Source organism: Lutra lutra, chromosome 8, assembly GCF_902655055.1.
Source record: "Lutra lutra chromosome 8, mLutLut1.2, whole genome shotgun sequence".
NCBI classification, from domain to species: Eukaryota; Metazoa; Chordata; class Mammalia; order Carnivora; family Mustelidae; genus Lutra; species Lutra lutra.
In genome coordinates, this window is record NC_062285.1 from 17,599,320 (window position 1) to 17,612,774 (window position 13,455).

General features: G+C 37.1%; 1 protein-coding gene across 4 annotated transcripts in view; it reads right to left on the reverse strand.

The window, feature by feature from the left end:
• Positions 1 to 261: 261 nt before the first annotated feature.
• The window catches only part of SPAG6 (sperm associated antigen 6), a 62,914-nt gene continuing 49,720 nt past the window's right edge, over positions 262 to 13,455 (reverse strand). For 3 of the 4 annotated variants that reach the window (XM_047742945.1, XM_047742944.1, XM_047742946.1), the window contains 3 exons: positions 8,815 to 8,931; positions 3,694 to 3,839; positions 262 to 1,248 (listed from right to left, as the gene is read on the reverse strand). In XM_047742945.1, the coding sequence (XP_047598901.1) occupies positions 1,179 to 1,248; positions 3,694 to 3,839; positions 8,815 to 8,931 (333 nt within the window). In that variant the 3' untranslated portion in view covers positions 262 to 1,178. The remainder of the gene's footprint in view (positions 1,249 to 3,693; positions 3,840 to 8,814; positions 8,932 to 13,455) is intronic. The other variant, XM_047742947.1, reaches the window with a different exon arrangement.

Here is a 13,455-nt window from a genome sequence, read left to right on the forward strand (position 1 = left end):
AAACACCAAAAATAGATGGGTAGGTTCTTTTGGGGGGTAGGGGGGAAAGAATCCAAGAGGGAAACCTGAAAGCGGGCCGGGTTGGGAGCACTGTGGCCTAGGGGCTCTCTGGTTATCAGTCACCTCCTCTCTAGGGCTCCAGGGAAGATCACTGTAAGGAATGTCCTTGTAAATCAAAAGACACACACACATACACACAGACACATCAACTAACCACATAATCCCCAAGGTCAGAAGTACACCACAAGAAAAAAATGCAAAGAAGATTCGAATGTTGTTTTTATTTAAAATTTTACCGAAACTCCCTCTCACCCCCTTTCAGCTAAGTGAAAATGCATGCAAAGTCTAAGTCTGGCGGTATTCTTTTTAAATTATTTCTTAAATCCCTGAAAATGTGCCTTTTGAAACTTGGGGAAGTAAAGCAAAGACAAGGAATACTGAGGACCCATTTCATTTGCCTGCTTCCTTGTTTATTCAAGAGCAGGGCTAGACTCAGAAACCTTTCAATGAAATGGGAAGCATCTCTGTAGTGGAATAATGCTTAACATTGACTTCCTCTCTCTCCAGCCCCATGAAAGATCAGGAACAGTTTCAGGGAAGTGAGAAAAGAGCTTAGAAAATTTGGCATGACAAGGAGAGCTTCCTAAGTTACTAGGAGAACCGGGCAGGTTATCCATAGATTCCTGTGTTTGGATAATGCATTGATGTAAAGAGCATCAGAATCTCTTCAGGTGCCCTGGACTTCAGTCATTAGTTTCCTCTTTTGGCTATTTCCCCTCTATGTCCTGCTGAGGAATTTGTAAGGCCAGTTTTCCTTGTCTATGTCTAGGAGGAATTGGCCAAAATAACTGAAAGTTTCATCTATATGTAGTTGGAGGTGTGAGTGTTTGGGGGCTGAAGAGAGGGGTTTAATAGAACAATAACAAATGCCTTAACACCCTTTAGTGTCTTCTAAAAATTTACCCTGAGAGCAAATCCTAAGCAAATGACCAGTAGTTTCTCATCTATTCAGGCCACTAATTTCTTAAGGTATTACATAAATTTAGAAAATATTATCCAAAGGTATTTCACACTGAATAATTCTAGAATGTACTGAGTTCAAATATTTAGAAAGAGCTTTAACAACTTCCATTCATAAATACTCCGCTGTGAATCAGAGAATAAAGACGGAACTTCGCTTAGTTAGTAAGTGGCTGATAGCTGTCCACTCTCTGCAGAAGTGTATCTGAATATCCAGGGGAATAATACCTGAAAGAGAACATTTTTCTGTTAGATACCTGTGAAAAGATTCAACACGGTAGGCACAAAAGATTCAATACACAGTATTTATCTAAATTAATTCTATCAGTGAAACCTCAAATACACTCGGAATAGTTATGCTCCAGTAATGCTCTCTGCATAGAGTTAGAGATTCTCAAGGAGGAGAACGCCAACACACAAGACTGTGCTAGATAAAGAGCAAAACACTGAAGGGCTATTAATGCAGTGGCACAGAAGAGGTCTTTTCAAAGCAAGATACTTGGATCCAGTGACAGTATTTTATTACAGAGACTGTTTTTATTATGTCATATGACTGATGTTGCTTTAGTGATCATAGCTTATAGGTTTTTAAAATAAATTGGACATTACTAATCAATGACTGCATTCTGAACGCCTTACAGGTTATTCTCACTATATATCTCAATCAGATCAGGTCATCAATAAAAACAAAAATTTCTGGGAGTATAATTCACATTAAAGAACTATTTAATAAATGGTTACAAATATCCCATCATACAAACTTAGGAAATTAGTCATTTTCATTGATTTGGGGCATCTGTAGTACTAAAATGTATATTTATAAATTGAACATTTTATAAAATAGATAGTATAAAAGTATTAAATATATTGATTAATGCACTATGGAATGCTTCATATTTATGGAAAGAGTTTATATGCACATAAAAGTATGTCAAATAGAATTTGGCAGGCATTCTAGAATAAACAGAAAAAAATCTAAGTATAATTTAAAATTTTCCAAAACACTCAAAACAATTTAAACTTCCTAAGGTGTTCTTTCCAGATAAAATCTAATGATTTGCTTTGTCCTTGTTAATAATCTTTACTTATTCTCAGATTTTGACTTAAAAACTCACAATTTATATTACATTAATTTTTCCTACAATTTGTCAAGTGGAGGTGAACAAAACAGAACAGTATTTTCTCAATAGTGTATTTATAGTCAGGCATAGTTAAAAAGACACATGCATACATACATAAAACTTACCCTAAAAAAGTTTCTCCTCTAAGGGCATCCTACCCTTGAAAAAACTGTCCTTCAACAGTGGGTCTCTTTGAAGTACTCTTACATTGAGGAAGTCACAACTGTTTCTCTGAGTTAGTCACAAATTTTAAAACAGGCCTCACCCGACAAGGCCTGATAAATGTGTCAGATATGAGATAGGTATTTTTATATAAATGGTAAGAAGTAGATTTGGAAAAATCAAAACTTAAAAAATTGTGCTTTTCATGTGGTAGCCACTAGCTAATGTGATTATTGAGCATTAGAAATATGACTAGTGTGACTAAAGAACTGAATTTTTTATTTAATTGTAATAAAAATGTAAAAACTGATATTCAATTTAGTTATTTTCGGTGAAACTTTTTAAAAGAGAGAGCGCACATGCACGTGTGCTTGTGTGAGTGGGGGGAGGGGCAGAGGGAGAGGGAGAAAGAGAACTTTAAGCAGGCCCACACCCAGCCCACGCGGGACTCAATCTGACGACCCTGAGATTGTGACCTGAGCCAAAAATCAAGAATCAGGCACTTAACCCACTGAGCCACACAGGTGCCCCAGGTGAAACTTTCAGGTGTCTTTGGAACAACTTGTAAATATACCTTTTCAACTGTAAACTTTATATAGTCCAAATACAGATAAGTATTTCTAATAAATTTAGCATCTGAATTGAAAGGAACTGGAAGTGATAAAATAACCTATTAGACAAATATGGATAAATATGGCCTTTAATTCTGAATGTTTTACTGGCATTTTTCAAGATTCAGTTGTTTAAATCATTCTCTCTTTTCTTGGTAAATTTGCTTTTATTTATTTTGGCTTTAGTGGTATAATTTTTCTTTAGGCTTACAAGGACTGAGGCTTAGGTTTAATGCTCTGCAAATCAACATTATTAAAAAAAACTACATTTTGAAAAGAACTTCCTATTACTTTATTATGAGGCACCTGCATATCACAAACATTATTTTTTTCAAATATAGATAGTAACTTTCTTTTTGCCACTCAACATCTCTTTCCTATTTGCAATACTCCTGTTTATATAAATGTGAGCATAAGGCTGAAAAATAATACGCACGTAACTATGAAAATCAGAATCTACAGGCCCTTTCTAAATCATGGTCACATTAAAGATTGCTAATTTAACTTGCACTCTGTATTCAGGCACCCTTTGGTAAAGTGTGTATTAGATTAGTATAGATATGTCTCAAACGACATTCCAGTTTGATTTGGAGAGGTGTGTGTCCATCTGAACATTATTAAATTTGTGGGGGAAAAGAGATCACAGGAGAAGTAAATGTATACATTGGTCTTATGGAGTATTTCAAGACCACATTTTGACACAGTGGATATAAAATCTAGATTTGAAGACAGAACAACTACATTATAATTTTGAACTACTCAAAGTCCATTTTCCCCACCTTACTATTTCCTCTGGGTAACAGTTGTTAATACCGTTGATGTATTCTTGAAGGAGAGATCCAGGCTCTGCTTTTATCTCTTGAACCTTTTTAAGTCCACCACTTGTTACAAAAAGTCGTCGAGCTTTGCTGTCATGTGGCAGTACCTTGAAAAGTCAAGCACACAAAAATGTCAGCTTTTCTTTTCTAAGTGAGATTATTGTTGGTGAAACAAATAATCTACCTGAGGAAATGTAAAGGAGAATTTATGTGCAACATATCTATAACAAAATGAGCCTAAATTTGCTGATGATTAGAAGTAAACTGTAGTCTCTTTAGAAATGTATTAGCTTTTTATGTTGTGGAGATGGAATAAAGGCTTTGAACATGAGCAAAGGTAATGGGGATCCACTCATATATGTAAAAGCAAAGCAGTGTCCCTCCTTTGCTTACACCCATTCAGGGTTTCTCCTCTACCCACAAAATTAAAAGCAAGATTCTTCAGCAGGCACAGAGGGCCTTTTGTGACTCAGGTCCTAAGTACCTCTCCAGCTTCCTTCCCTACCAATCTCTATCCTAAATTTCATTTCAGTAAGCTCAGCAGGTGCATGTTGGGCCATTTCTTGCCTTTGCCTATGCTGTTTCCTCTTCCCAGAATGCTTTTCCCCTCCATGCCTTCTCCCCACATTTGTTTGGCTCTTACTCATCTTTTTAAGATTCAGCTCAGGCATCCTCTCCTGTAAGAAACTTTCTCTGGGACATTCCTACCTACCCTCATATCCCTGGATGAGGTAGATAACTTTTCTTCTCTTACAGCATTCTGTTGAACCACTGTCAGTGCACCTGCTGCATAATATTTTAACTATCAGCTTCTTTGTCTGTCACACATAAATGTCATTGGAGACAGAAATTATATATTCATTCATTCATTTCTCTAGTGCCTGGTGCCTAACAGATGCTCAATAAATGTTTAACAAATGAAAGAACATACTAAGCAGGGAAAGGAAATTGAGGAGATGTTAAAAAGGCAAGAAAAATCAGAAAAGTAAGGAATCCAAATATCCAAGAGAAGATTTTTTTTTAATATTTTATTTATTTATTTGACAGAGCAGGAGAGCACAAGCAGGGGGAGGAGCAGAGAGAGAGGGGGAAGCAGGCTTCCCGCTGAGCAGGCAGCCCAATGTGGGACTTGATCCCAGGACCCTGAGATCATGACCTGAGCTGAAGGCAGATGATTAACCATCTAAGCCACCCAGGCACTCCCCAAGAGATTTTAAGAAGCAACCAATGAGAACTTTAACGAGTCACTAGATTTGGCAGTGGATGTTCTTGTGTTGAGGGGAAACAGCCAGTGGAGATGAAGAAATAAATTATGCAAGACAGCAATCACTGATGGGATGAGAAAGGTCCTGGAGAGGGGGTGGTTTTGCATTATGGGAATCCCTGCTCCCTTCTTTGGTCATTGCTACTCTGCTCTCTGACAGAAACACCCTTTCTTTCCCCCTCCATTCTTTCTCTTTCTTCAAAGACCAGCTTTATTTCCTTGCAGTTCCTCCGTTGAAGGCCTCTCTGAATACTTGATTGCATTGATTTATTCCTTTTTAAGTTAAAAAAAAAGTTTTTCATGAAATCTAGCACAATTAGAAGTGCTTTCTGATTGCTTTGTCCGGTCTTTCAGCTAGATTATGAAGTTCTTCGAAGATCTTTTTTTTTTTTTTTTTTTTGGTCTATCCCCCAATGTTTAACAGAGTATTGGGTACATGTAGGCATTTAGCAAGTACTTAAAATTGCAAAAGGATCTTGCTAATAGAATGATAATACACATCAACTGGACAATAAAAGATGACACTAGTGGGGCGCCTGGGTGGCTCAGTTAAGTGTCTGACTCTTGATTTCAGCTCAGGTCATGATCTCAGGGTTGTGAGACAGAGCCTGCATGGGGCTCCATGTTCTCAGCATGGAGCCTGGTTAAGATTCTCTCTCTCCCGAAAGGGGAACCCTCCTACACTGTTGGTGGGAATGAAAGCTGGTGTACCACTCTGGAAAACAGCATGGAGGTTCCTCAAAATGTTGAAAATAGAACTACCCTATGACCCAGCAATTGCGCTACTGGGTATTTACCCTAAAGATACAAACGTAGTGATCCGAAGGGGCACGTGCACCCGAATGTTTATAGCAGCAATGTCTATAATAGCCAAACTATGGAAAGAACCTAGATGTCCATCAACAGACGAATGGATAAAGAAGATGTGGTATATATACACAATGGAATACTATGCAGCCATCAAAAGAAATGAAATCTTGCCATTTGTGACGACGTGGATGGAACTAGAGGGTATCATGCTTAGCGAAATAATCGGAGAAGGACAACTATCATATGATCTCCCTGATATGAGGAAGTGGAAATGCAACATGGGGGATTTAAGGCGGTAGGAGAAGAATAAATGATACAAGATGGGATTGGGAGGGAGACAAACCATAAGTGACTCTTAATCTCACAAAACAAACTGAGGGTTGCTGGGGAAAGGGGGGTTGGGAGAAGGGGAGTGGGGTTATAGACATTGGGGAGGGTATGTGCTATGGTGAGTGCTGTGAAGTGTGTAAACCTGGCGATTCACAGAACTGTACCCCTGGGGATAAAAATATATGTTTATTAAATAAATAAATAAATAAATAAATAATAAAATTATTAAAAAAAAAAAAAAGATTCTCTCTCTCCCTCTGCACTTCTCCACCTCCCTGAGCTCACACACACACTTGCATTCTCGTTCTTAAAAAAAAAAAAAAGATACTAGAATATATTTCTAAAAAGTGAAATAAGCCTACAGATACATATTTTCTAAATACTTTGTTTGGCCTGGAGAGTTTTCATTACCTCCTATCTCTGACCCCAGCCACACAATGTCTTTTTACCTATTGCCTTGCTTTCTCATCTCCTTCTAGTGCTCTGGTATCCTTAAATTAAGAAAACACAAAATTCTCCCTGAAGCAAAACAAAGGCACATTTATAAGAGTATATCATCTGTGGTACTGTATTTTATCTCGGCTGTCTAACATCCACAAATCCCACTGGTTTACTCTAGTGATTTATTTTGAACTCAGTTCAGGTTAGTATTTTCACAGTGAGTTCAAAAAACTAGAATACCTCACTCAATAGTATAAAAGATCAGACCATAAAATAAAGCTTTCAGAAATAAGGTCAGCTACTTATTTTCAAGAGCTGATGACTTGTAAATGAACCACTCATCAATTCCCTCCCCCTCCCTTTTAGTTGACCAAATTGGCTGCTCGATTTCTTACCTAGTACCCAAAGAGGGAAAAAAGGTTTGATTATTTTCTTAGAAGAGGAAGACAGAGCCTAAGTGTTGATACCCAGAACTATATCCCAAGGCAGCCTCAGCCATGTAAAACCTTCTGCTATCAGGTGACTATGGTGCTTGGGGGTCAGCCAAGCTGCTGAAGATCATAGAAGACAGAGAACTGAAGGCTATTAGCAGATAGTATTATCTTTCAGATGAGTACCTGAAACTGGACCTATTAACTGCAGGGCCTAGTTTACAAGTTGTAACAATATATATTTTTTGCTCATTGTTTATAGAAATATAGTATATACAAATAGTAACACCTCCTTTATATAGCATTATACCTAACTATTCACATGAATTTGCCCACCACTCATTTTTATTAATTTTTAAGAAATTAACCTTAACCACGTCTATGTTTTATTTTTTAAAAATAACATTTTAGGTTTTTCAGTGGGGAGAGGGGGTTTGAATGCTTAATACGTGCCTGGGATTAAGCTAAACCCTTTACAAATAATATCCCATTTAATCTTTACAGTGACCTTATAAAATAGGAATTCTTATTACCCCCATTTTATTGGTAGTCATACTAAGGTTTACAGACATCAAGACTTTGCTAAAGATACTACAGCTGGTAGGGATGCCTGGGTGGCTCAGTATATTAATCATCTGCCTTCGGTTTAGGTCATGATTCTGGGGTCTTAGGATTGAGTCCTGCATTGGGCTCCTTGCTCAGTAGGGAGCCTGCTTCTCCCTCTGCCTGCTTCTCCCCCTCCTTGAGCTTGCTCTCTCTCTCTTTCTGACAAATAAATAAAATCTTTTAAAAAAAAAAAAAAAAAGGTGGCGCCTGGGTGGCTCAGAGGTTAAAGCCTCTGCCTTTGGCTCGGGTCATGATCCCAGGGTCCTGGGATAAAGCCCCTTATCGGGCTCTCTGCACAACAGGGAGCCTGCTTCCTCCTCTCTCTCTGCCTGCCTCTCTGCCTACTTGTGATCTCTGTCTGTCAAATAAATGAAATCTCTAAAAAAAAAAAAAAAAAAAGGTATTACAGTTGGTAAATGGGAAATCCAGGCACCCTAATTCCAGAGCCTGAGCTCATAACTATTATGGGATACTACTTTCAAAGACCCCATTTTCTTAAATCAAATCTCCTGATCACAATGTAACCAGTTCTTTATAGCTTAGGGTTGCCACCCTAGCCATCAATGGCTGTGGGGATACAGTCGTTTTTTCTCAGCCTTTGCTATCAACAGTCGATCCTGCTGGCTAAGCCCACATCCAGCAGCTTGACCTTTCTACCTTACTACTTTTACTCTGCAATGATCTAAGAAATTTGATGGCTATACTTCTTAAAAACTGTTCATAAAATAAGTCAGTAAACTCCAAATGACTGAAAGCATCTCCAGTAAAGTGCATGGACTCTGTCATAAATGGTTCAGTGACCTTTTTTATTTTTCTTTATAAGATCTTTGCACTGTGCCCAGGTAAGTGAGATTAACAGACACCAGGATAATTACTAAATTACTTATGAATATAAATTATCTGCATTATGAGCTGTTTATAGGTTCACATACTATCTACTACCCAAGAACACTGAAAAAGACAGTACGGAGGCTGTAATGAAAATGTGAGGAAGAAGGAAGTGTGAATCATTTATATGTGAATTTTATTAACTCATGTTAATTTTATTAACCTCTGTTACCCTTCCTGTCACTACAGTCAGTGAGAGTTAAGAAGTAAATGCCTGTGCCCATCTTTCAGAAGACATTGACCCAACAGAAAAAAGTTAACAAGTCATTTAAATTTTCTCTCCCCATTTCTAGAAAAAAGAGCATTTCTTACCTTACTGAACTGTCCAACCACGTGCTTCAGGATATTGGGAGGGGCGTCATACAGAAATGGCTCAAGGGCTGGTAAATAGGTGCATTTTTGTAGGATATTCTTTATGGCTTTTTTACTCTGTTGAAATACAAAGCAAAATATAGACAAAAGTAGCAATCAAAGCTTGACCAAAATCCATGCCTCATATTCCTAGAATGTGAAAATGAAATGAATTTTCAGGTCTAACCTGCAGTTGTTTCATTGTTTAAAACAGTTGTCTGAAAAACTTCTATCTGGCATTGGTTTTATCATAGAATACCCTGCCAGTTGTCTTCATGTGAAATTTTAGAATATACAGTGTATTACTGATATCTTAAAATCACCCATGAGTAAAGTAAAATTAAAAGCATAAAGCTATAGACTGAAAATTAATATATATTTTATTAGTATAAATTATATGAACTGTGAGATAACCAACATGTCCTACTCCTTCCAATCAACAAATAGAAACTATTTTGTTGTAGAAAGTCATTATCAAACATTGTGTATTCTCCAAAAGGTTTCATGGCTTACAGGTATATAGTAAGGAAGATCCTACTATGTTCATTATTTGGTGAACATTTGCAGATATGCTCCTGTAGCTCATGGGAGAAACTGCCCCATTCACAGGTAAAGCAACAGGAAGTGTGTCACCCGCAAGCAACACCACAGGCACCTCCCCACTCTCCCCAGAACTCTGTATTTCACAGTGCCTCCAGGTGTGACAGAAGAAGGATCCTGATGTGACTGTAACCAGTTCTCGGGCCATAGCTCACTGCGCCTCAGCGTCCTGGTCTTCAAGCCTGTCCTCTTCACTTTGGAAGGCTTCACAGATGGGTTGTCTATAGCTGTTTTCCACTGGAATTCCACACCTGCTTGTATGTGGTTTTGTGTGTGTGTGTTTTGTGTGTGGTTTTGCTTGTATGTTGAATATTTAGCAGTGCTTTTGAAATGTCAAAGAGCATTTTGGTGCTTTGTCTCTAAGGAGCATTTTGATTTTCACATCATGAATTTTACAATTGGCAAATGGATTCAGGAAAAACTTTCATCACATTTGTGCTATCAGGAAAGGCTCTTTAATTTCATGGTTTCCCAGAGACTCAGGCTTATCTCTTGGCACATTTGCCCTCAAATATTGTTTCACAAACTAAATGAAATAAAATAAGGAATGTAAGAAATGCAGCCCAACTTTCTTACACAAGTAGTATAACCCACATTGAAATTAAACTACCAATCCCCAGCATACCTAGTTATATCTTTGTGAGTCATCTTCGGGTCACGGTGACCTTAGCAGGTCAGCAAATTTAACTTAACTGCTATTGGTGATAAGGTCTACTAATTGTATCACACAGATCACATCCACTGTGCCATGGTGATGTACTGTCAAGTTATTAATTAAGAACTCCAGAAAAAAGAGTCTAATGACCCTACAAATTCACTGAGTTTCACTATCCTTTGTCAAGAAATATACTTGATTTATGGGGCACCTGGGTGACTCAGTGGGTTAAGCCTCTGCCTTCGGCTCAGGTCATGATCTCAGGGTCCTGGGATCGAGTCCCACATTGGGCTCTCTGCTCAGCGGGGAGCCTGCTTCCCTCTCTCTCTGCTTGCCTCTCTGTCTACTTGTGATCTCTGTCTGTCAAATAAATAAAATCTTAAAAAAAAAAAAAAGAAATATACTTGATTTATGACTACATTGACTTCCAGATAGGAATGTATTTCATGATTAATAAACAGCTGTATTTCCCAACATGAAAGAAATATTAGTATATTAGTTAAGATTTTATTTACGATCAATTTCTGGGCTTAAGATTTTTTTTTTAAAGATTTTATTTATTTATTTGACAGACAGAGATCACAAGTAAGCAGAGAGGCAGGCAGAGAGAGAGGGGGAAGCAGGCTCCCTGCTGAGCAGAGAGCCTGATGGGGGGCTGGATCCCAGGACCCTGGGTTCAAGACCTGAGCTGAAGGCAGAGGCTTAACCCACTGAGCCACCCAGGCGACCCATGGGCTTAAGATTTTTAAACAACCTTATTGAGATATAATTTACATACCATAAATTCATTCATTTTAAGTACACAATTCAATGGCTTTTTAGTAAACTTACAAAGTTGTGCAACCATCACCACAACCTAATTTTAGCACATCTTCATCATTCCAACAAGGAACATCATTCGATCTGTACGATCTGTAGTCACACCCCCACCAGCCCTGGGCAATTGCCAACCTACTTTCTGTCTCTATACATGGACAATTCATGTAGATGGACTCATACAGTAAGTGAACTTTTGAGTCTGACTTCTTTCACTAAGTATTATGTTTTGAGGGTTCATCCATGTTATAGCATGTATCAGTGCCTCATTCCTTTCACTGTCAAATAGTATTCCATTATAGAGATATTATCACATTTTGTTTATCCATTACCAGTTGATAAACATTTGGGTTATTTCCACTTAGGGTGATTTTGAATAATTCTGCTATGGAGATTCACATACAAGTCTCTGTGTAGAGCAAATGTTTTCATTTCTCTTGGGAAGATACCTAGGAGTGAAGTTGTTGGGTGATGATGGTAAATTTATGTTTACTATTTTGAGAAATTGCCAAACTGTTTTTCAATGGGACTGCAACATTTTACATTTCGACCAGTAATGTAAGAAGGTTCAAAATTCTCCATATGATTATCAACACTTGTTATTATCTGTCCTATTAACTGTAGCCATTCTTGTGGGCATGATGCAGGTTTTGATTCGCATCTCTCTAGTGACTAATGACGTTGAATATTTTTTCTTATACTGATGGATCATTTGTTGATGAAATGTTTATTCAAATGGTTTGCCCATTGTTTAATTGGGTTATTTGTCTTCATATTATTGAGTTATAGGAGCTCTTTATATATTTTTGAATATAAACCTTTCTTGAATATATTATTTGCAAATAATTCAAGTCTGTGGCATGTCTTTTGGTTTTCTTAATGAAGTCTTTTATTTTTTTTTAAGATTTTATTTATTTATTTGACAGACAGAGATCACAAGTAGACAGAGAGGCAGGCAGAGAGAGAGAGGGAAGCAGGCTCCCTGCTGAGCAGAGAGCCCGATGTGGGACTTGATCCCAGGACCCTGAGATCATGACCTGAGCTGAAGGCAGCGGCTTAACCCACTGAGTCACCCAGGCGCCCCTTAATGAAGTCTTTTAAAGCATATCAGCTTTTAATTTTGATGAAACCCAACTTATGAATGTTTTCATTTATCACTTGAGCTTTAGGTTCATTTCTAAGAAATTAATGCCTAATCCAAGGTTTCAAGGACTTGTCCATTTTCTCCTAAGAGTTTTGTTGACTTAACCCTTATATTTAGATCTATGATCCATTTTTAGCTACTTTTGGTATATGGTATAAGGGTCCAAATTAATATTTTTGTTTGAGAATGTACTAATTGTCCCAATTCCATTTGCTGAAAACACTATCCTTTTCACATTAAGTTGCCTTGGAATCTTTGTGAAAAATCAGAAAAGGGTCTATTTCAGACTTTTAAAATTCAGTTACATTGATATATATGTATGTATTTATGTAAGCAAGTTCCACACTATCTTGATAGCTATAGCTTTGTAGTAAGTTTTAAAATTGGGCAGTATAAGTTCCTTTACAAGATTGTTTTCACTAGTCTGGGTCCTTGCCATTTCCATATGAATTTTGGGATCAGCTTCTCCAGTTTGTGGGGAGGGAAGCCAGTTGGGATTATGACAGAGATTGTATTGAATATATAGATCAATTTGGGAAGTATTGCCATCTTAACAATATTGAATCTTCCAGTCCATGAACATGCAGTGTCCTTCCATTTTTCAGACCTTTTTAACTTTTTTAAGCAATGTTTTATAGTTTTCAGTGTATAAGCCTATATTTCTCTTATTAAATTTATTCCTAAGTATTTGTTGATGCTATTGTGAATGAAACTATTGTCTTAATTTCATATTTGTTTTTTTACAGTTTACTTATTTATAATCTTTACACCCAACATAGAGCTGGAATTTATGACCCTGAGACTAAAAGTTGCACGTTCTACTGACTAAACCAGCCAGGCACCACACATGTTTGAATTGTTCATTACCAGCATATGAAAATATGACAGATTTTTATATATTGATCATATATCTGGTAATCCTGAACTCTTAGTAATTCTGGTAATTTTGTACATGTGTGTCTGTATTCCTTAGGATTTTCTATACATAAGATCATGTCATATGTTGGGTTTAAAATTTATTAGCCTTTAGAAAATGTGCCTTATGCTTGGTTATTTATGGCACTGAGCAAAATAAAACAGTTCTTACAACTTCATAGAGAATTTATATGGGGTAAACACACCCTTTTATTCTCCTATTTCAGTAAATCAAGTAATATATTACTTTGAAATAATAATAAATTATGAATTTTTCTAATTGTCACAGCATTAGTAGTTAGTCTTTATCCTTAGATATGTATAAATAGATGATGATGTCAGAGAAGGAGTTACGAGCTGTCTATTCAGGGCAAATTGGGTTTAGCCTGGTTTTCCTATAAAGTATCATAGCATGTAAGTTCTACATTCAGTCATTTTCTGTCATTTCTGAAAAGGGACTCTTTCCACATTG